The sequence below is a fragment of the Falco biarmicus genome, chromosome Z (assembly GCF_023638135.1).
Source record: "Falco biarmicus isolate bFalBia1 chromosome Z, bFalBia1.pri, whole genome shotgun sequence".
NCBI classification, from domain to species: domain Eukaryota; kingdom Metazoa; phylum Chordata; class Aves; order Falconiformes; family Falconidae; genus Falco; species Falco biarmicus.
The window spans coordinates 4,234,272-4,256,510 of record NC_079311.1 but is presented as its reverse complement, the minus strand read 5'-3'; the positions used below and the strand labels follow the sequence as shown (position 1 = coordinate 4,256,510).

Here is a 22,239-nt window from a genome sequence, read left to right as displayed (position 1 = left end):
CTTTGTTTTTCAGATATGTAGAATAACATGTTCTCTTTTGGTACTACATAAATCAAATATTTATTTCAATTTTTACAGAGATGCAATCTGCATATGCCGTCTTCTGCATAAAAATTTAAACTTTGCCACGCTACAGAAAACAATGACTCAGTCATTCCATTCTGCATGTTGAATAGTTACTGCCAACATCTTGTAATAAGTAAAACAGCATTATATAATTTTTCTCACTCATCAAATCAAGAATACTTTGACTGTTGATGTCTCATCTCCTCCTTCATTGACTAAAAATGCCAGCAGAAGCTAGTTCCTCAATATAAGGAGCAGTTGCCTAGTTTCTTACAATTTTGTAAAACAGATTGAAGAATAAACTCAGTTGTATCTGAAAACTTGTTTTGTAGTTAAAGAGTCCCTGTCCTGGTAGGCTAGGACTTTATGCCTTGATGAAGCAACTGGGGGCTTGGCTCTGCAGCCCTCTCTTCCCACAAGTGAACTCAATTCGGATGGTCACTTGAATATACTGCCTTACCACTACCTCAGCTCAAATGCCTAAACAAACTGAATGTTGCAAAATGGAAGACACAAGGTATATCCGGACAGAATGTGAATCTGCAAATCATCGGTTATCTAACATGCATAGCTATCTAACATCAAGGATGAAACAGACTGACCACAAAGCTTATCTAGGGGACAGGAAAATGAATCACAGCCGCCTTCAATGTCTGACAGCAACAAAAATCCTGCTTACACAAAATGCATCAAGGAACGTATGTTAAAAAAAAAGTTAAACTGTTTGATATATGGAAATAAAGATGTATCTCAATACTACATTACATTCACTTCAGTAATTTAAAAATGCTTAGCACGGGGCTTGTTAAGTTCCTCAGGTCTCAGCTACTTGGATAATTTTAAAAGGATCTCACCACAATGAGCAGTATAATTTTTTTTTAACAGCTGAAGAGTGAATCAAGAGTTATTCCAACAGCTGATAATTCAAATAACAAAGAATCCGGAAGGCAGAACTAAGCAACATCATTCTATATACTGTTAAAATACGAAGATAAAGAATTAACATTAAACTCATGTTGTTTGGCCCATCTACTGGTTGAAACAAAATTATCTTCCAACTGCCTAGCAACTTTTTCAAATTGTGCTGTCTCTCAATTTCAAGATAATGTGAAAGCTTGTTGATTCCATAAACTATTGGGCCAAGGTTTCTTATCCTCTCCTTTGACATAGAATCACTAGAAATAAAGTAGAACCCCTCGATTTACAGGGTTTTTTGAATGCTACCTGTTACGTAAGTTGACTTTTGGAAAGAAGGCAGATAGAGAAAAGAAAAGAACAGCAGAATGGACTGGTATGCTTTTCCTATCATGTTTTAAAGTCAGAACTGAAACGTTAATAAATGCTATCTTACAGAAAAACACCGTGAGAACATACAGAAGTTATTCACAGAACGGTTGAGCACAGAGGACACTTCTGGAGACCACCTAGTCCGAGCCCTCAGCTCAAAGCAGGGTCAAAAATGGCTGGTTGCTCTGGCCCTTCATCAGCCACATCCTGAGCATCTCCAAGGATGGAGACGCCATACCTTCCTGGGTAACCTCTTCCAGTGTTCAATCACCCTCATAGTAAAAGCCAAGTGCACACCTCTGGACTGAAATCTCATGACACAGATACTGAATTCACGACTATACAAGGTCTGCCTGGGACAGAGTTGATTTCCTTCATAGCAGCCCATGCAGTGCTACATTTTAGATGTGTGACTGAAACCCTGCATCAGCAGCACACCACTATTTTGTCTGCGGCTGAGCCATACTTGCAGTGTTAAGGTTTTCCTTCTTCCCCACTCTGCTTCCCCTGCACCCACCCTGCAAGCAGGAGATGGGTGGGCAAGGAGCTGGGCGCAGACATGGCAGGACAGCTGGCCTGAACTGGCCAAAGGGATATTCCCTGCCACATGATGTCATGCTCAACAGTAACAGCTCAAGAAAAGGGGGAGGAAGAGGGGGTTGTGGAAAGGCCTATGGAGGGGTGAAAATAGTAAAAGCAAATATGACAAAGCTCATGGGCCAAGGTAACGACAATTTAATAAGTGAAGGGCAGGGGCTAGGCAGCACACCACTGATGCAAAAGCAATCAGTTACCACCTCTCACAGGAGACTGAGACCATCTCGCTGAGAGCCACCTTGGAAGACAAAACATCACCCTCCAGTTTTTATTGCTGAGCATGTCTCTTTGGTCAGTTTGGTTCTCTGGAATCCAGGGAAATCCTCAACACTGTGCAGGCAACACTGTGCAAACACCTCTCCGCAAAAGCCAAATGCTCTTGTGTCAATAACAAATGCTGTGTTATTGACACTGTTTTAGCTGTAAATCTGAATCATGGCACCATACTGGCTGCTGTAAATAAAACACAACTCCACCCCAACCAGACTTCATACAGCCACCAAGAAAGTTTCGCAAATTTTTCCATTAAAATGCAGAAAGGTGATTAATGGAGTAATTTGTTACCCACAGAATAAACAAAGATCGCGGAAGTTAAATGCTTCACTGAAGTCCATGGGAAAATACTCCTTCAATAGTCAAAATAATTCCTCCAATATGTGTGCAATACAGGTACTATGTATTTGGACCCTCAAGTGGACAACTATAAGACTAGAGGTAAGTTGCCTTGCAGAGCTGATACAAAAGAATGAAACAACAAAATATGACACACTTCAAACTCAGCCTGTTGGTCATACCCATCAACAGAAGTTTTAAAGTAATTTACATACAGAGTGGTGGAAGCACATGCAAAAGGAACAGGTTTGGTGGAAAAAATAAGTCATCCTACACGACATAGAGTATGAGATTCCTGAGTTGTACCCAGGACCTCCTTGCCCATGATCACCGAGAATAAACTCTTCTGCAATACATGCAGACATACTGTTGCTTATAGAGGTTATTGTGATTCCAGTCCCATTTCTGAGTATTCAAAATGTTGGCGAAATAAACCAAACTTCCTCCATTTTTTGTTCCTTTACTATTCTTCACCTTCTTACTTTTCTATGGAAAAATCTTGGTCTACAATTTATTGACACTATAACTGTAATCAATACTCTGCAACCAAAGAGCAGATTGCTTTCATTTTATCTTTTACCCCAATTACAATTTTAAAAACTGTAGAAAAACATTAAAAATACTACTTTGTACTACAAAGGACAATAATTTTAAAGATCCTAATTCTAGCAACAGATATCAAAGGAAATACCTTGAGAACATTTATGGAAACAGCTTAATATAAAAAAAGCTTACAGTTAATAGAAACTGTCAAATAAACCCATTTAAACAAGAAGCAGCACTTCTTAAATCTGAAATTTTCACCTCAAAGGCAAACACTTCATTTTTAGAGAAGCCACAAAGACAAAACTCTGCCACCAAAAAATGCTTATAAATAGTTTCATTATCTTGCATGAACTTCTGTTTTCTGTATCTCTGTTACGGATTCAGTGCCCTGTTTGTTGTTTTTCAGCCACTTCTGATTATTCCTTACAATTAAACCACATCAGTCTTCACATATTTAAAGATTTTTCTCTCACAGTGTCCCTGTTAAATGAACTATTTATTAAGAATTAAAAAGCCCACAAAGTCATTATTCCCTCTCTCCTGTTCCTCACTTACTGTCCTCTGCAGTAGATCTTATACAGAATTTGGGCAGTTTGCATCTTCATTTTCAGGCCTTATCTTCTGTTACATACTTCATTATGTGTTTGAACTTCTAGGACGTTTACCAGCCTGCAGCACATACTAAGTTGGACTGCATGTGAGCCTAGGAGTATAACAGTAACTCTCCAAAACATGCAACAAAAATGAAGCCTTTTAAAGCTTCATTTTAAATGCATATTCTCCTTCGCACTGAGGAAGATCTCAGGTACCATACAGTGGTACCAAAATATATATATAAAAAAAATCTAAAAGCAATTTGTCATAACTTAGCGCTATTTAAAGTTACAATCTTGTTTTCTATTCAACACCACACTCTTCAGATAAATGTTATTCATATACATACATGCCTCAAGTGAATCCAACGCTGCATTTTGAAATAATCTCAATAACATACTTTATATTAACTTTCTGAAGGTATACTATATAACGCTGTAAAACCACTTAGGAATAATCAGAGTTCCACTAATTTCCTAACTAATTTGACATCACCTAGAGTGGGGGCTCCTAACCTACCATCCTCCTAATAAGCCAGGTAACTAGAGAGTGGGCAAAAGAGCATTTACCTTCATGAAAGGCTGACAGGGCAGCTAGCCTGGTTTTCAATGAGGATGTCAGGAGGCCAGACTGACTAATGTAGCAGCTATTCAAGCAGCCTGAGTGCGGGATATGCACAGGCTCATAAGGGTCAAATTGTTAACCTCACACCATCATCCATTTGAAGTCATATGAAAATGTCCACTGAACGTCTTAGTTAGGAAACCTCCTCAACATTTTCTCAGACACACCAGCTGCTGGATCTCTACCCACTCAGAAACCAAGCTGGAAGTGAGACAAATTTTCTATTGGGATGAAGAATACCCTGGTTCTAGGTGAGCAAGTTTGGAAAAGTGCTGATTTTGTGAGGCAGGCAACGGCCTCCGTTAAAAGATGGGGCAAGTTTTCACAACTGAAGTCTTGCATCTACAACAACTCTAAAAACAAGATTATCAAGGATTAAGCCGTGTTGATAGCTTCTCCCACAAAAGGGGAAACATATCTCTTGCTATTTCTTATTATTTTTGCAGAAGTTACTGTATTTTTGTACAACTCACAGAACAAATGCATCCCAGGTTTGGTCATTCTAAATGAAGCCATCTGTACTCCTGACCCAAGTATCATGCACACATTACAACGCAATTTAATGACTTTTTCCAACATTGAAGGTATTTTTCCCTCTTTCTTGTAAATACCCATTTCTGTTATTCGAAAACCCTACTGAACGTCTTAGATCAAATTAACATTTTTATTTTCCCTTTTCAAATAGACAAGAATACAAATAGTAGCTTCCAAGACAACAGAGCATTCTCTTAATTACAGATCCACAATTTATCGATCCACATGATCCATGCTATCCACAATTAATAGTCTGGAGAAACTGCTTTGCTGAAGGACAACAAATACTTCAAAGACAACAAGCCACACTTAGGCTGCTGCAAGCTTTAAGAACTTGATCAGTTACAACTACTAAGCAACTTTGGGAAAATGTTTAGTATACCATTCAGAAAACTACAGTCTTAAAATCATAGCAGTAAACAGTTATCAGAAGCAAGTTACACAAATTCTTCTCGCATGTATAAAACATGCACAATTCCTTCTACCATCAAAACTTACCTATTATAGTATCTGCCTCCCATCATAAACTGATTGTTTGATGTTGGACATATTTTAAAACGCTGAATATTTTCACTGGTCCGAAAATAAAGTGAATAATCACCAGGTGTATTATCTGAAGGCCTCACCAGAAAACTGCACACCTGACCAACTGAAAAGATACCATAACAGCGTTACTTTTCTTAGCATTATATGTAAGACCTTATCAAATCTATTCCCACATAAATTAGCAAGAATTGCACACTTGAAGAAATACAAAGTCTATTAGGTAAGTTCCAACAGTTATCTCAAACTAGATAAACTAGTACTGAACTGCCGAAATTAATGCAAAATGGTTTAGCTGTAGCTGGCAACCTAGCCCCATCTTTGCCACTTCTTTACAACAGCATACAAAAAAAAAAAAAGTTTGACACGTTTTCAAAAATTCACAATTTCTTTTCTAGCATTTGAAGTATGCTGTTCAACAATATGGGTCACAAATCTTCATTTAAGGAAATATTTGTTCTCTTAAAGGGCTAAAAAAGCTTGTTACTATATTTTCCTTTAAGTATATAGAAGGATATTCTCCACAGCATCTTGATGAACGTATCTATCACTGAAATGATTTATTACACATTGATTAAAAAATTACTTCAACCAAAAATTATTAAAATGACTGTATTTGAGAACATACTCAATACTCATATTTTCTTCCAATGTAGTATTCTAACAAGTTAACAACCATAGGGGTTGGTCAGATTAAGACACTCATGTATGTTCACGCATAAAAGGAAGTTTTGCCACAGTTTAATATGAATAGGATCAGTTTGTGCCATTATATTACCACTGTATTTCAATCAGAAATACAAATACCTGTCATCAGCAAATTGTAAGCCTCTTGTTTGGAGATCTTCCCATGGAACCATCTTAACAAAGATGAAGAGAAAAATTAGAAAGCAAGACTACCAGCTCTCTTTTTTGGCTGTGGTGACATCCAAGGCTCTGGCACCTATGAATTGATCTTTATTTAAAAAGACCTAATACATATAGATGAGATAATCAATGATTATGCTACTTAATGATTCTGTTCCACCAACAGCACGAAAAACCTAACATCAACAGGTATACAAATACATTAATTTCAATAAAAATGTCCCAACAACTTGGAGTTGGTGTTCAAATACAACTGTGTTTAGAGATTAAAATAAATTGTCTAAATGGTAGATAATTTGACAGGCATTATTTAAAGTCAGTCTCCTACAGCAATTTACTAGAATCATGAAATCCAAAGCTCAAACAAGGAGGTTAAACGCTACGGAAAAACTCAAACTGAATTTTGCTGTGGAAGTAAAACCTAGCTTTGTTAGGCTATTGAATACTAACTGCTTTGATCTCACACCTTGTTCCTTCCCAGAGTCCTGTGTCAGAGTAGTGTCCTAAAAAAGTTCAGCAGCCTCTGTCCAGTCTCAGCCTGATACTTAGGACTATATACAGAACAGCTTGACACGCTACAACTAAATAGCTTGTTCTGTACCTTTAAAGTAAAGCTAAAAAGTATGGCCTTTTTATGTATCAGAAAAGAGCTCTACTTCTGACTTTCTTTCTATACTACCTTTAGAGTACAATTTCTGGCTGCTGGGATGTTCGAAGGAATCACTAGTCTCCCCAGGATCCTTTCGAGTGGCACAAATAACTGTGGACAGCTAGTATCAAAACTCCAAGCATCTGTTACAAACTACTTTGCAAATGAATAAATACAAAATCCTACATTTGAAGGCATACCGTTTGTCTAGCAGAACACTACCAAACAGTAAACAAACAACAAATACACCAGTGATTTTCTTTCTCCTATAAAGAAATACCTTCTCCACCCGTCAGCCTCTTGGACACCACACACTGGGCAACAGAGAACAGGCAGCAGGTGCAAATATGGCAAACAAACAGGACAGATGAAATAAGCTACTAGAAATTTTTTGGAACTTTCATTTGCCACTCATCATTACTACTAAAAATAATATATCAGCAGCTTGACATACCACTACATTGATTCTAAATTGTATTCAATATTTTAAAATTCTTAAGTATTTAAGCAAACAGAACAAATCTTGTAGTCCTCTGGTTTTCTCTTTAAAGCTTAGGAGTTCTTACATGAAGCTAACAGAGACAAGCTCTATCACACTCTGTTTTGTAATGGTACTTTGCTCTCTCTCCAGCATTTAGAGTTGCGCAGATCTGAAAAAAAGTTACCTCGAAAGCAAAAAATATCTTCAAGAAATACTCCATTGTGCATATTTTGGCTGAAAATTATCATACAGGCACTCATCTAAGGTTTCAACACTGCAAAACCCATTACAATAGGCATACCTCCTATCACAGGACTCTTTCATGTTAATTATCCATGTATCTTCAGCAGCTAGTACAGTCAAAAAGTCTCGAGATGAAAAAATAAATCTCTCTGGTTCACCTTCCCAAAAGCTGGGAAACCCCATACAAACAGTTATGATTGCTTTTAATAACAAAACAAAAATCCTTACATTTTGCCTTCATGTGGATCTTCTTCTCTTCCCTAATGAGAAAATTAACATATTAAGTGCATGACAAGAGTACAGCTCAGTTTTTTTAAAAAAATAAAACTTCATGGGTTAAGACCTTCTGTAGAAAAAACATTAAGTAGTCTGAGACATTTTTGAACTAAGGGGTTTATTGCAGCTCTATAAAAAGAAGTTTTCCTCTTTGTTTACTAAGTGGAAATTCAGCCAAAATATGTTATTTCAGAGGATTGCTTCTGTCATGTTTCAAGTCCTTCTTCAGAGGCAGTATCTTTTTAAAATCCCAGCTTTCCTAAGGTTAACTTCACCACTGATGTATTAGTCTACAGTTCAACAGTCTAGTACTGCCACTTCAATTTAGCACTGATATCCTGACAGATCTGTGAGGATCTGTAGGTAACATCTGCAGGTAACACTGCTATTAGCAAAACAGACGTACTCTGCAGGAAAACACTATCAAAAATATTTGGTAATACTGGACTCCAAAACAATGCTGAGCTTGTTGAATTATTTTTTTTTTTCCTTTTGAAGTATATTAAACCATCTGTTCCCCTAAAACAACTGAATTATCTGCAGGTCATCTCGTTAGATTCCTGAGCCCACACAAGCCCTTGTAGGTATAACTAACTCATCAATACATTCATAACAGTTCATCCTTAAGAGAAAGATCTACCACAAGGCAAAATTACATTCTGTACAGTTTGTGAACGTTTCATGGCAAATATAAAGACATGAAATTAAATGCGTAGCAGATTCTTCACCAGGACAGCTGAGTTTAGGAAACTGCCTAGTAAGTTTAGAGTACCATTCATTTGTACTTCTCTTTGGACAATATGTGAATAAGCACTTTTTTTGATACTGAATTAGGCTTAAAGGTTTGTTATACTATTTCAAAATTAGGAGATCCAATTACTAGGTTCAGAAAAGTACACAACTAGAAAACAGGCAACTAAATGTCATTAGTTTTGGTTTATTCCAATATTATTTTACCCCCAGAATGTTATTCATTTAAGAAATTACAATATAAAAATTACTTACCACTTCTTCTACCAGGTCTTCTACAATAAGACCTTGCTCATCTGTCCGGAGGTTTGTAACCCACATCCAGCCATCTTCCAATTCATTATGGACAATAAACATGTCTCCTTTAAGGAAACTGAATAGGATTACAGCAAGATTTAAATCAGGGATACAATTGTAATACAAAGTTTAATGAATACAATGAACTCTTAAGTAAAATTGCTGCAAAATATTTGAGAAAACCTGTTTGTGAAAAATGTATGAATAACACAAGCACATCATGTATAATTTTCCTCAGTTAAGTAGCTACTATCTAAGTATTTATGCTTTTAATTTACATTTAGCATCTAACACAGGGTTCATTTCTGTCAACTTTGAAGTGTGCTAAGGACATATAAAATAACACCACAACAATATTAAAAGATACTAATGTTCTTTTCTCAAGAGGGATCAAATACTAAACACAATTAAAATAACCAGAGATACCATTAATAGTCCATTAATTAATAATACCATTAATAGATGAAAAGAAAATAATACTCTTTTCATCAAAAACTAATCTCATATAATGAAAGCCTTATCTATTCTTTATGTTCCCACACACGAAGCCAAGTGTTACAAAGAGAGTACAGAACAGTTACCAGAGAAGCTATGCAATTTGCTACAAGAAAAGCATAAATAAGAAGCATTAACATGTCTAAGGGAGTTTGCTTTCTGGAAGGCTTGTAGAAGTTACTCCTTAAAGTGTTATCCCAAACTCAGGTCACATGAAAACCTTTCACTATAGCACAGCAAGACTTCTCAATCAAGTCTGATGATGTATCAGGGTACAGGAAATAGTAATAAAGTATTGAAGGTCATTAACTACTATTTGAGTCCAAAGCTACATAGCAAATTTCTATGACATTTCTCTCATTTAAGTATCAGACTAACAGAAAAGGCATTAACTCAAGCACAAAGCAAACAGCAAGAATTAAAGGACAAAACCCAGCAAACCATTATTGAAAACACAGAATAAATTCAGCTGCTAATGAACCTAAACCCTAAGAATGGGTGACATACAGCAAGAGCACCCTCCATCAGCTCTATCACGAAGAACTATAAATTATGGTGTATATATACACACATATATATACATACACATATGGACGGGGCTTGGAGCAACTTGGTCTAGTGGAAGGTGTTCCTGCCCATGGCAGGGGAGTTGGAACGAGGTGATCTTTGGGGTCCCTTCCAACCCAAACCGTTCTATCAACTCAGTAATTTTTTAAGATCTTAAAAAGTAAGAGGTATTACAAATTGAAAAGTATCATTTGTTCAATACAGACTCTTTCAAAAAAGGAGGTAGTAAGAGGGGAAGAGAGAAGCATTTTTGCTCCATTTTGTGGACAGAGAAGAGAACCTGGAAAAAATAGTCATCAAGTCTCCAAGCACAGGTAAGAAAATGAATACTAGAACATTATAAAGGCAAAGCTTTTTTACATTGCTCCTTTTTTCTTATTTCAAAGCAGGCATTAAATACACTGTTCTTCCATTTACGAGTAGTCCAGGCTCACATACTCTTTCTAGTGGTTAGAATTGGTTTGGCTTGAACTGTTTATCTGCCATTAGTTAGTTCTGTGGTAGTTAAGGGGAAAAAAGCCTAGCATATTCATTTCACACATTCACATGAGGCATTCTGCATTGAATTCTTCCATACACAGACTTACACTCTTGGGAGAAAAATGTTGGGCTTTATAAAACATACTCCCAAACTATACTACTAATTTTACTTCTATAAACTTAATGTAACTTGCCTTATACTTAATACAAACAAATATACTGAGAATAAAAATCTTATTGCTATTTCCACAAAAAACCCACCAAAAACCAAAGAAGCATCATCCTTTAACCTGTGTTAAGATGCAACTGGGCAGTATTTGCATAGGAATGCATACTTCAATCATCAGTATTTATAAATACTCTTGAAAATTTCACAACTGCTACTATTATTAAAACGTACCTTATTTCATCAGTTTCTGGCACTTTGGTGTAAGGTAGAATCGCTCGAACTCTCCTTCTGTCCTCCACAGGCTACAATTTAAGAAAAGTGAGCAAAGTTAGTACTTTCCCCTGTTCGCAGTGTAGAATTCTTCTCCCCAGTGTTATGCTATTCTGAGGCAAAGGGCTGGTAACAGTCATTTACATCTCCCTTGCCAGTTTTAAATTTTCAAAGATGAAAACCACGAAGAGCCAGAAAAACATAATTCATACAGTTAGCTACAAGAGCTCTCGCTTTGTTTCATCTCCTAGCATAACAGATAATGTATATTTATCATCTTCAAAATGAATTGCTAGTAAGATGATTCCCATAAAAATATACTTTTAAACTTTCTTCCATTTACAGTGGAAATTTCCAGAAGTTTAACATTCAGAAACATCATTATTTAGGCTTGGGATTTTGTTAGGGGTGGCAGAATTATGCAGTGTTTTGTTTCATTTTGATTACTTATATTGTTCTAAGGATGAGCATGTGAAAGAAGCCCCATTTTCAGAAACTTTGGTTATCTCCAGGATGCATATTTTGAAACTGTTGTTAGATAGGCAAAATATCACAAAACACTAAGCGTTACATTACAATGGTGCTCTTTACTAGCCAAGAACTGCACATTTTCTCGTTTATCTCTGTTTTGTAATTAGTATCCTACAAGTTAAACTATAACTAGCACACAATGTTTCCCACATTTTGCACACGTTAAATTAATCCATTGGTCAAATTCACTCTGGCAAGAAAATGACTAAGCATGCTATTTCCCTCTGTTCAAGCAAATCCTGAAATCATTTTCTACTATTCTGTGCCAGCAATGAACTGTAATGTGTAATGGCACTGTGCAGCATCCCACAGGAGCAGAGAGGGACAAGTACATATGGGTGTTGCGATCAGAGGTGCACTTCTGAGGTGAATTTCCCACTGCACTTTGGTTTATATCCCGGACCAATCTCAGAGTGCAGACCTGACTACTTTCCAATCACTCCAGCCTGGAGCCTTCCCCTTGCCCATCCACTGCCAGCAGGTAGCCAAGCTCCATGTGGCTAGTGTGGTGGCCACCAAAAGCAATCTCCCATCCCCAAAATCTGTCACTTCCTCAGCACTGTTTTATCCTGTTACAGTGTTATTTCTTACAGATGTAGATAGCTTAGGTAGCTATTATGAAGACTCCTCGTGGTTACAAATGCATACACTATAGAGACTGTAATGCTTTCACCATAGAATCAAAGCAGGGTATGAAGTTTCGACAAGACATACCTCACACAAAATTTTTTTAAAACATTCCCAGAGTACCTATTTAATGCAAAATACGGGCCATGCAATATTACATCTTTTGTTCTTATAAAAGCATATCTGTACTTAGAGAAATACACTAAGGGATGCAAAAAATACTTTCAAGCATCTCAATTTAAATCCACTCATCTGTCAAGAGAAAAGCACATCATAATTCTTCAGCAAACAACTTATTTTCTGTTAGGATAACATAGATCCAGTGAGATGTCAAATATAACCACACTTCTTTCACTCATGCCACTTCATTCAGCAACTGATGACATCCACCTGGCCTTGTGCAAAGCATTTGACACTGTCTCACATACCATTCTTCTCTCTAAACTGGAGACACACAGATTTGATGGATGGACTACTTGCATAAGGAATTGGCTGGATGGTTGCACTCAAAAGAGTTGCAGTTAAAGGCTCAACGTCCAGCTGCAGACCAGTAACAAGCGGGGTTCCGCAGGGGTTGGTACTGGGACTGGTGTGGTTTAACATCTTTGTTATGGACATGGACAGTGAGATTTAGAGCACCCGCAGCAAGTTTGCTGATGACACCAAGCCGTGTGGTGCGGCTGACAGGCTGAAGGGAAGGGATGCTGTCCAGAGGGACCTGGGCAGGCTTGAGAGGTGGGCGCGTGCGAACCTCGTGAAGTTCAGCAAGGCCAGGTGCAAGGTCCTGCACGTGGGTCGGGGCAGCCCCCAGTATCAGTACAGGCTGGGCAGAGGATGGACTGAGAGCAGATCTGTAGAGAAGGACTTGGGCTGCTGGTGGATGAGAAGCTCAACACGGCCAGACAATGTGTTTGCAGCCCCAAAAGCCAGCTGTACCCCGGGCTGCCTCGAAAGCAGCATGGCCAGCAGGTCAAGGGGGGGATCCTCCCCCTCTGCTCCGCTCTCATGAGACCCCCCTGCAGTACCGCCTTCAGCTCCAGGCGCCCAACACAGGAAGGGCATGGGCCTGTTGGAGCGAGTCCAGAGGAGGGACACGAAGATGACCAGAGGGCTGGAGCACCTCTCCTGTGCAGACAGGCTGAGAGAGCTGGGGTGGTTCAGCCTGGAGAAGAGAAGGCTCCAGGGAGACCTTACAGCACCTGCCAGCACCTAAAGGTGAAGCACCTAAAGGGAAGCTGGAGAGGGACTTTTTACCAGGGCAAGCAGTGACAGGACAAGGGGGGATGGCTGTAATCAGAAAGAGGGAGAGTTAGATGAGATATTAGGAAGAAATTCTCCCCTGTGAGGGCGGCGAGACGCTGGCCCAGGCTGCCCAGAGCAGCTGTGGGTGCCCCAGCCCTGGCAGCGCCCAGGGCCAGGCTGGACGGGGCTGGGAGCAGCCTGGGCTGGGGGGAGGGGGCCCTGCCCGGGGCAGGGGGGTGGGAACTAAAGGGTCTTTAAGGTCCCTTCAAACCTGAAACATTCTATGATTACTTACAATGCTATTACTACATTTGGAGATAGCTGCAACACCTGACATACAGCTTTCTCATTACACATTTTTATCACATAGCAATAATTATTTTTTTGTAATTATTACTTTGTATCAGTAAGAATGCATTTTTATATTCCTTATATTACAACATATGCTGAGCCTGTGCAGAACTACACGAAACTTTCTGCAATCCTTTTTGCAAAGAAAACTGCTGGTTAAAGTTACTAACATTCAAGTAAATGACATTTAAAAATTTTACTACTTGCCTCTGGAGGTGCTACTGGAAATAAGAGCTTTTCTCCTTTCAGCAAACAGGACACATGACTATAATAACCGATTAGGTCTGAGAGTGAAGCAAAACGACGTCCACCAATGTAATAGTCTCCACACATGGCAATAATCCTGTTAATAAAAATAAGAATCTTGATATAAAGAAAACTTTTTCTACTGAATTATTTATTGGCATTTTTTTAAGAAAAAGTAAATTAGAATAATGTTTAATTTTTAAAGCGGTATCTACATTCAGCAAAATGCAGTATTACAAGCTCTCTATAAATATGTAACTACATCTTAGCTAATGACATATTTCATTAAAAACTGCAGACATGTATTGCATGATACAGCAGTATTTTAAGACTCTAAAGGAAGTGCTGATTCACAAAAAAAGCAAGTTCATTTGTCAGAACTATGAAATGAAATTAAAACAGGAAAATGCAATTGTGGGTGTCCTGAAAAACTAAAATAATGCACTAACAGACACAACAGCATTATTACTTGTATCATCCAAGATATACACCTTTCATGACAGGCTTATATGAATTTAACAACCCCAACCATTTAATTGCCAAGAAACTTATCCTTCATCCCAAATGAAGACACTATTTATTGGTTTCTTCCAATTTTACTCTTTTTCTTTAGCAGGTCATTATTCTGATACATTCCTCCCAAAAAGTCTTCCTTCACAGTCATTTCTTCATACTAAATTATTTCTCCCAAACAGCGATGTAACATGCATACAAAGATCAATCCTCAGAGATTGAATTTTTTAAGCACACAGCACTGCAAGGGTAGCCAGTGAACAATTTTTTGTAAATAAGGTAAACAAACTTTAAGGACATAGGCTAAATCTTTTGGAATATTTTCTTTTAAGATTCCTTGGTAAATCATTTCATAGACATTAAGTTCTAAATGAAATTTAGTGTTTCCGATTATTACCTCAACAAGCTTAAATGAAACCTTTCCTCAGAACATTGAGCTAGCAAACACAGAAAGACTTTTGTAACCAAAGAAAATTCTGAAGGAGAAGATTAAAAGGTAAATATTTTCCTTCAAAGTTTTTGCATGACTGGCTCACCAAAAAAGGTAACACTTCAGTGAAAGAAGACTTCATTTTGACAGATTCATATGGTACAAATCAATGATATGCTGCATGAGCACATATGTCTGTATGGAGCTTTCAACAGGCACCAACAGAATTAAAAGAGCTTAAGAAACTTTCACCTAAAACACTGGGGTTTCAGTTGCACAGAAATCTAAGGAAAGTTTAATGCAAAAAATGAGGGACATCTTTAGCAATGAAGTTCCAGGCATTGCTGATAGGCTGCAACTGGCAAAGATCAAGCTTTGGTGGAAACAGCATTTCTACTTTGTGGAACATAGGAGACCTGTCCCTATATTTGCTTGGAATTTAGGGCTGCCATTCTTGAGGTTGACAATGTTCTCGAGTGTAACAGTTGCCTATATAATCACAAACAAAAATATGTATTTGGCAGTCAAAGAACGAAACTGTAAACATGTCCAGTCTCTGAAGAACAAACACTATTAACTTAAATTAATTCCCTCTGGTTATTTATCTCTATGTGTTCCATGGATCTCAGAATGAAAGATGCTTTAAGGTTTGAAAATATCGTAAGGACCTTTTCCTTAGCAAATCAGAAATCATTAGACTATTTTCTACCTGAGATGCCAGAAACACACTTATGCTAGGCATGAACCAATAGTCAATTGTCCGATACTGGCTTCAAAGGAGAAGTTATTAAAAATTGACCCAGGACTCTAAAACAGCACTGGAAACCCAAGTATTAGCACAATTTACTTGTCTGTTACTGCTACACAGTAGCCAGTTCCCAAACAAGTATCAGTATAGCTGAGAAGCTGAAATTGATAGCTCAGGTGGCAAGATGCAAACATGAGATACTATTTGTGTGCTATATTGTCTGCACTTAATTATGCCTTCATGTCAATGGGAGATCAGGACCTCTCAACCACATATCATCACACATCAGATGCAACCAAAAAGTCCCTACATTTGCAAACCATGCACGCAGTGGCTCATACGTTGGTATTCTGGATAACTCTCACTTTCAGAAGTTGAAGAATTTGCTTTGAATTTGTTTGTTGCTACCAAAACAACTGACATAGATATCATTTACTGCTGAAGAGACATTTGCTCTCCTATTTTGTAAAGATCAACATTACACTGCAGCACTCCACTTGCTGATTAACCTTCAAGCTCTTCTCAGAATACATCTGATTCAACATAAGAACAAATGAACTTACTGACGTACACAGTCTGGCAATGGTAAAATAATCCTAGTTATGACTTTGGATACAACTGTTTGTATTTAGAACAACTAATTCTAATACACGCTGAAAGCTGTTTCCAGCAAGCCTTCGGATTATTAAATACATTATCTCTTTGTTTCTTCTTAGTTTTTTGGGGTTTTTTGGGTTTTTTTGGTGTTGGTTTGTTTTTTGGTTTTGGGGGGTTTTTTTCTGGGGGGTGGGGGGCAGTGCCACTCAACATTAAGGATGCAACCACATATACTAGCACTTTAAGTATGTCCTGTGAGCTGCAATGGCTACTATGGAACAGACTCAAAACAATCTCCTTGACTGACCAATGAAACCTGCATGTTTCTTTAAGTCTATTCACAACCACTTTAGACAGGCTTCTCTATCCAGATGTTGTTGGTTTCCTCACATTTCTGTTCTTTAGCCTAGAAAGTAATTTTTAAGCAGCATATTTTAAAACAAACACAAGTAAAAAGCTGTACCATGCAAAAATAAAGTCAAAAATATTCAACTGTCAAACGATGATTGTTTTCTGTTTGTACTCTATTATGTTCTAAACTCCAAAATAAATAATTACAGTATTTTAAAATAAATCATTTAATTCTCACCTAAAATGATTGACATTTGTTTTACTAAGGAATGAAAGCACAAATGAACCTGGTCTCCGATCACTCTCTCGAATAAGGTAACTCCCAGGTTTTCCTGCTTGTCTAAGACGTTCTTCCGCAATTGTTCTGTCGAGTTTTCCATGATACCACCTGAAAGAAAGTAACAATGAGCATCCTTACAACTTAATGTTTTTGTTTATTCTCACAGAATAGATCTATGAGACTAACAAAAGCTTTCAGTCAAAACTGATGTAACTCCTAACCTTTGTTTCAGTTATCCCATCTTCACATGTTCAACCTCCCAGTTTACTTATTTCCAATAAACAGTATTTCTAAGACAGCATGATTTTTCTGCTTCTCCCAACAAACCACCTCCCCAGGGGACGGAAGGTCTATACGTATCATCAGCTTTTCTATCCTTCCTAGTTTGCCTATTTTAAACAAACAGAAACAGAGGTGAGTGATCTGACTCAGAAGACTGTTGGATTTTAAGCCCACATGAACTTCAGTTCTTGAGAAGTTAATTGTAACAACCTGCTTCTCAGCTGACACAGACTGCTGTAGCAAAGCCTGCACTGAATTGGAGTGACAGCAGCCACCAGACCACCATCCAACCCCAAAACATTCTTTCCTAATCACAATGGGTATCCCATCAATTAAAAACAATATGACAAAGGAACACTTCAGTCTAAAGTAAAGGTTAGACTGTTACCATTGAAGCATTCACTCACCTTACCTCTGTTTATTTACACAGCTTTTGTTAGAACACTCATTTTATTTCAAATGATCAAGTATTAGGTTTTAAAGGAAAAAAAGGCAGCAACAGAGTGCACCATTCAATAGAAAGCCAAGCATTGTTCTCATCACCTTCACAAAGCCACAGCATGTTCCAGAGCTACATGCTGTAACAATTCATTAGCTCTACACCCATCAACTAACTGTGCTTATTTCAACCTTTGATTTCTACACTTGAGAAAACATCAGCTCCCATACAGCCACTGTTTTAGACAATTTAAATCCTTTACCTCTTCACACCATTTGCCTTTTAGTTCTAATAGTTCACACATCTTGTAAGAGTCACAAAAATGCAATTTGGAAGAGATATGTAAATGACCGAGCGAATATATGCACACATACCAAAAATTACACAGATTACAGTTCAAAAAAAACCCCAAACAACCCAAAACCAGAAAGACCGGGCTGTTGATAAAATCTGAAGCATTTTAGACCAGAAGCTTTTCTTCTCTATGAACTAGAAGCAAAAGTTTTGAGAGCTTTTATCAGAATGAAAATCAGACTAAACTGATAAACATGTATACCAGCAGAAGCAGCACCAGCACAGATACTGTTTACCCTGGCAAAGCCGTGTGCTTGCTAGTATAGCTCTCCTTTGCTTCTCTTCCTCATCCTGATCAAAACAAGTTAAACCAGAAAAAGCCCTGTTATGTCTGTACAACATACAGCACTTTTAGCAAGATCCTGTCTCATCCCATTCCAGAGCAAGGCAGCCTCACAGACAGAAACTTGCTGCTTAAACATGGCATGCAAAAAAAGAGTATCACGCTACCCCTACCAGGATAATCCTTTAGGAAGTGAAACAAAATCAAGATCGTCTATTTTGACATACCTAGGATGAAATATCCTGCTTGTGAGTGTGCACAGCATGGCTGAAACCCGAGTTCGTTCATTCCCAGCACATGTCACAACTGGGCTTTGCTGTTATGGACAGGCCGACTTTGACAAAGTAAGAAACTCCCCAGAGACCCAAGAAACTTTCCTAATGAAGAAATTCTTTGAAACCAACATTCCATGAAGCCTATTTTAAACTAACAATAGGTTCACTAAGCTTTTATTTGTTCCTATTTATCACCCACTTGAGAAAAATAATCTTAACTCTATTGAGAGACACACTGCATTGCAATGCCAAACTCAAAATGGGGAAGGTCAGAGTGTTAATAAGAATGCAAATTACTGAGAAAAAAATACACTAGGAAAACAAAAATACCCAATTACTTGCAAACAAACCATTCAACTTTTCTGTTAAGGGATCAGGATTTCTTGCAATAACAACACAAACTTTGGTGCTTCAGTTTTAAGACCACAAGCTTTGAACAAAGAGGACACCCTCTGTGCCAGTGACAGCGAAATATTCGTGTGCGTGTGTGTACAGACATATATATATACACACAGACACACACATATCCCACATATTGGAGATCACTTCCTTAAATGCTGAACAAGCTATAGCTATATTCTCACCCATTCAAGAGTTTCATATCAAGCCTAATTGAAGACGTATATTACCTGGTAAAGTATAAACAGGGTTAAAAATTATTTGCTCTACCATTTCAGAAAAGATTTGTTTTCTGAAACAAAAGTATCTAGTTAACTTCAAAGTGCAATTAAATTCAGTGTCACTGAGCACATACTTGAAATATTAACAGCTGATAGAAAATAATACTGAGTTTTACAGCTTACTATGCACTAGTGCCATGCACAGTTACTCTGTATCACTAGATACAGAAATAAGTATCAACACCGAATTTAACTACCAACCGACAGGAAGATACAAATGGCAGCAAAGCAGTCAATATTGGGCAATGACAGCAGAAAACAGCTCAAGTAGTATCCTCAGGAAGCCCCTGCAGATAGTACGCATCTTTAAAAAACAGGATACACACTTAATTAAGTACAAGCTCTAAGACATCATCAGAGTATGCAAAATGCTTGTCGAGAAATAACTGTGCTTTTCCAGAGAGCAGTTTGGTAACTAGACCAAACTTTTTCAAGCACTATTTCAAACATTGGAACCACTTTTTTCAAGCAATATACAGTATAACACTGTTGAAGGACTTCATTGTTAGAAGTGCACATCTTATATTTCATCCAGCTATCACCTGGTCTCACTATTATAAGAAGATACACTTGTGTCATCATCTTCAAGTAGTTTGACAGCAAATAGTAAAGACTACTTTACAAAAATGCTGTACTCAGTCTGATTTAAGGATGTCAAGTGCACAATTAAGAAGTGGCATTATTTAAAAAAAAAAAATACTTCTGTTGAAAGGTTGTGGGATTTTTTTTCCTTTGAAATACATCCATATAGATCTATGATGTGAATACTGGGTAATATACTGAGCACAAATTCATACGGGTTATGTTAAGATCTCTTACGCTGTATTATCATTTATAAAGGAAGATCTATCCAACGTTATCCAAAGAAAAGTGCAACAGGAACAACTAAACTACAGAACCTGCCCTACTCATCATAATTTCATCAGAGAATAAAGAATGCGGAATACTGAAGGACAGGACCAGGCTATCATCAATTCTGAAATAAAATAAATCCCAGATCTTCTGGCTTTAACCCTCAGTCAGGTATTTCTATGATGCCCGAGTCTGGCGTTTCTGAAAAAGTGTATCAGAAGAAACCACCTCTCTCTCTTCAGAAGCTGTGCACCATTTCAAGTTTTATAGGTCAAGGTAACAACTTCAGCATTTTGCAGGCGTAACAGATGCAAGTTTAATGTGGTCACAGTCAGAAGCAATGCTTAACCAGACCTCTTGATTTACATCAAATACAGTGTCTGAACACACATAAAAGGGAGTCCTACCTACAGTGCACTACGAGTCTCATGAAAGGAGTTAAGCTTTGGATAGGAAGGTATGAAATAAAAAAGCCTGCCTAGCTGCTTGTAAATATAAAATTGTCCCTGTGGCTGTGACTTAACAAATGCATGCACTCAAAACCATAACTCGCTACCACTTAGATACATATCCTCTATCATTGCCAAAGACAATATCCTTATCATTTCTCATCAGTCACCTCTGCTTGCTTGCCTAGTCAGACCTAGGAACACTTCTGTATTTATAACATTAACTTTGCAACTTTTTAAAATGCAGACAATCCACCATTTTCACAGTGTTTTGAGCAAACATAATTAAATGACATTCTGAATCAGTGCTAGTGCCCTGACAATACAATAGCTATTATGAAATGCATTAAAAGAGAAGATGCAAGTATCCTTGCAACAGAATGTTATGGAGTAGTTAAACAAATGTCTTACCAGCTATAGATCACAATTTAGGTGGTTGGTTCCATGACCACCCATTTAACTGCTGTAACAAACTTGTAAAACGGCTCTTTATTTTGCTTCTAAGAGAATACCAATAATAGAGTTCTATGTTTCACAAAGCAGTCAGAAGCTACACAAGAATATTATCTCATCTGCCAGTTTAAATCAAAACCACGTTCAAAACTCCAACCCTATGGTATCACAATCTTAATTACAGCAAACAGCAGAACGCAGACACAGTAACACCACAAACAGCTCATACATCCACACAAGTGACATACAGCTGTGCAGAAGAATGGTCCCCTACACTACAGCCACAGCCACGTCATGTGGCTGACAGCCATAAGCCAAGTCATAAAACTCATTAAATGAGTTGCAGTGCAGTTAGAGCTGCTACCTCTGGCCTGCAAGCAAGAGCGCCTTGATTTTCCTTGGCTCCATGGAAGATGCTGCGTACCAGACATACAGTCACACCAGCCTCATCAGGCCTAGCCAGCAATTTCTACTGTGGGCAGGAACACAACTACGCTGCATCGCTTCAGCAAGCTCATGGTACAGTAACAGGACTTCTGGCCCCCAACGTGGGACACACCGCAAGGTCCATGCAAGGCACGGGCTGTTCACAAAGAGGTAGCAGATGGTGAATGTACCATCTGGAAGGAGGCAGCTGCTATTGTGTGTGTAAGCATGTCACATTGTTCAACCAAAACCTTTTATTTACATATTTCCTTTTTTCATGTGGGAAAAGCAAATATTACAAAGCTTTGTTGTTCTATAGAAGGATTCTGCTGGTACAGTATACTGCAGTTTTTACTTAGGAACACAGTAGGTTTGGGAGGAGGGAATGTAGGAGAAAGTACTGAAGGGGAGTAAAAGTGTTTCTCAGCAACCTAGAACAAAAATGTAGATGTTGATAATAGCTGCAGACCTCCCTATTTCCATCTAGAAAAAGCTATGGTGCACAGGAAAAAAAAAAAAAAAAAAAAAAAAAAGAGTCAAACGCCACATCCACTTCACTCAAAGCTCTTGTTAGCCATACTCTGCTGCTTCAACAAAACCCATAAAGCAAACAGAGAACTTCTAGGAGTCACGGTCAGTGCTCCCCTCCCATCAATTCAGTCACTGCCTTAGTACCTTTCACACATTACAGATTCGTGTTACCACCGCCTGAGACTATGTGAGCTCTGTTCCTATTAGAAGTGAAAGAGAGCAAAGCTGATTGTCTTGAACTGGGAAAATCCTCAATTTCAAAGGGCGCACAGAAATCTCAAGTACAGTTTCATGAACACAGAGGGGAAAAAAAAGCCACAACAAAGTATCCTGTTATTATTTGTTTCTTCTT

General features: G+C 38.0%; 1 protein-coding gene across 1 annotated transcript in view; it reads right to left on the bottom strand.

Annotated features, from left to right (window-relative positions):
- Positions 1 to 22,239, bottom strand: part of RASA1 (RAS p21 protein activator 1) — a 67,942-nt gene that overhangs the window by 34,288 nt on the left and 11,415 nt on the right. Inside the window, exons 2-8 of the mRNA XM_056324095.1 lie at positions 16,822 to 16,971; positions 13,906 to 14,041; positions 10,909 to 10,979; positions 8,925 to 9,042; positions 7,872 to 7,903; positions 6,211 to 6,263; positions 5,359 to 5,509 (exon numbers count right to left, since the gene is read on the bottom strand). Of these exons, the coding sequence (XP_056180070.1) occupies positions 5,359 to 5,509; positions 6,211 to 6,263; positions 7,872 to 7,903; positions 8,925 to 9,042; positions 10,909 to 10,979; positions 13,906 to 14,041; positions 16,822 to 16,971 (711 nt within the window). The remainder of the gene's footprint in view (positions 1 to 5,358; positions 5,510 to 6,210; positions 6,264 to 7,871; positions 7,904 to 8,924; positions 9,043 to 10,908; positions 10,980 to 13,905; positions 14,042 to 16,821; positions 16,972 to 22,239) is intronic.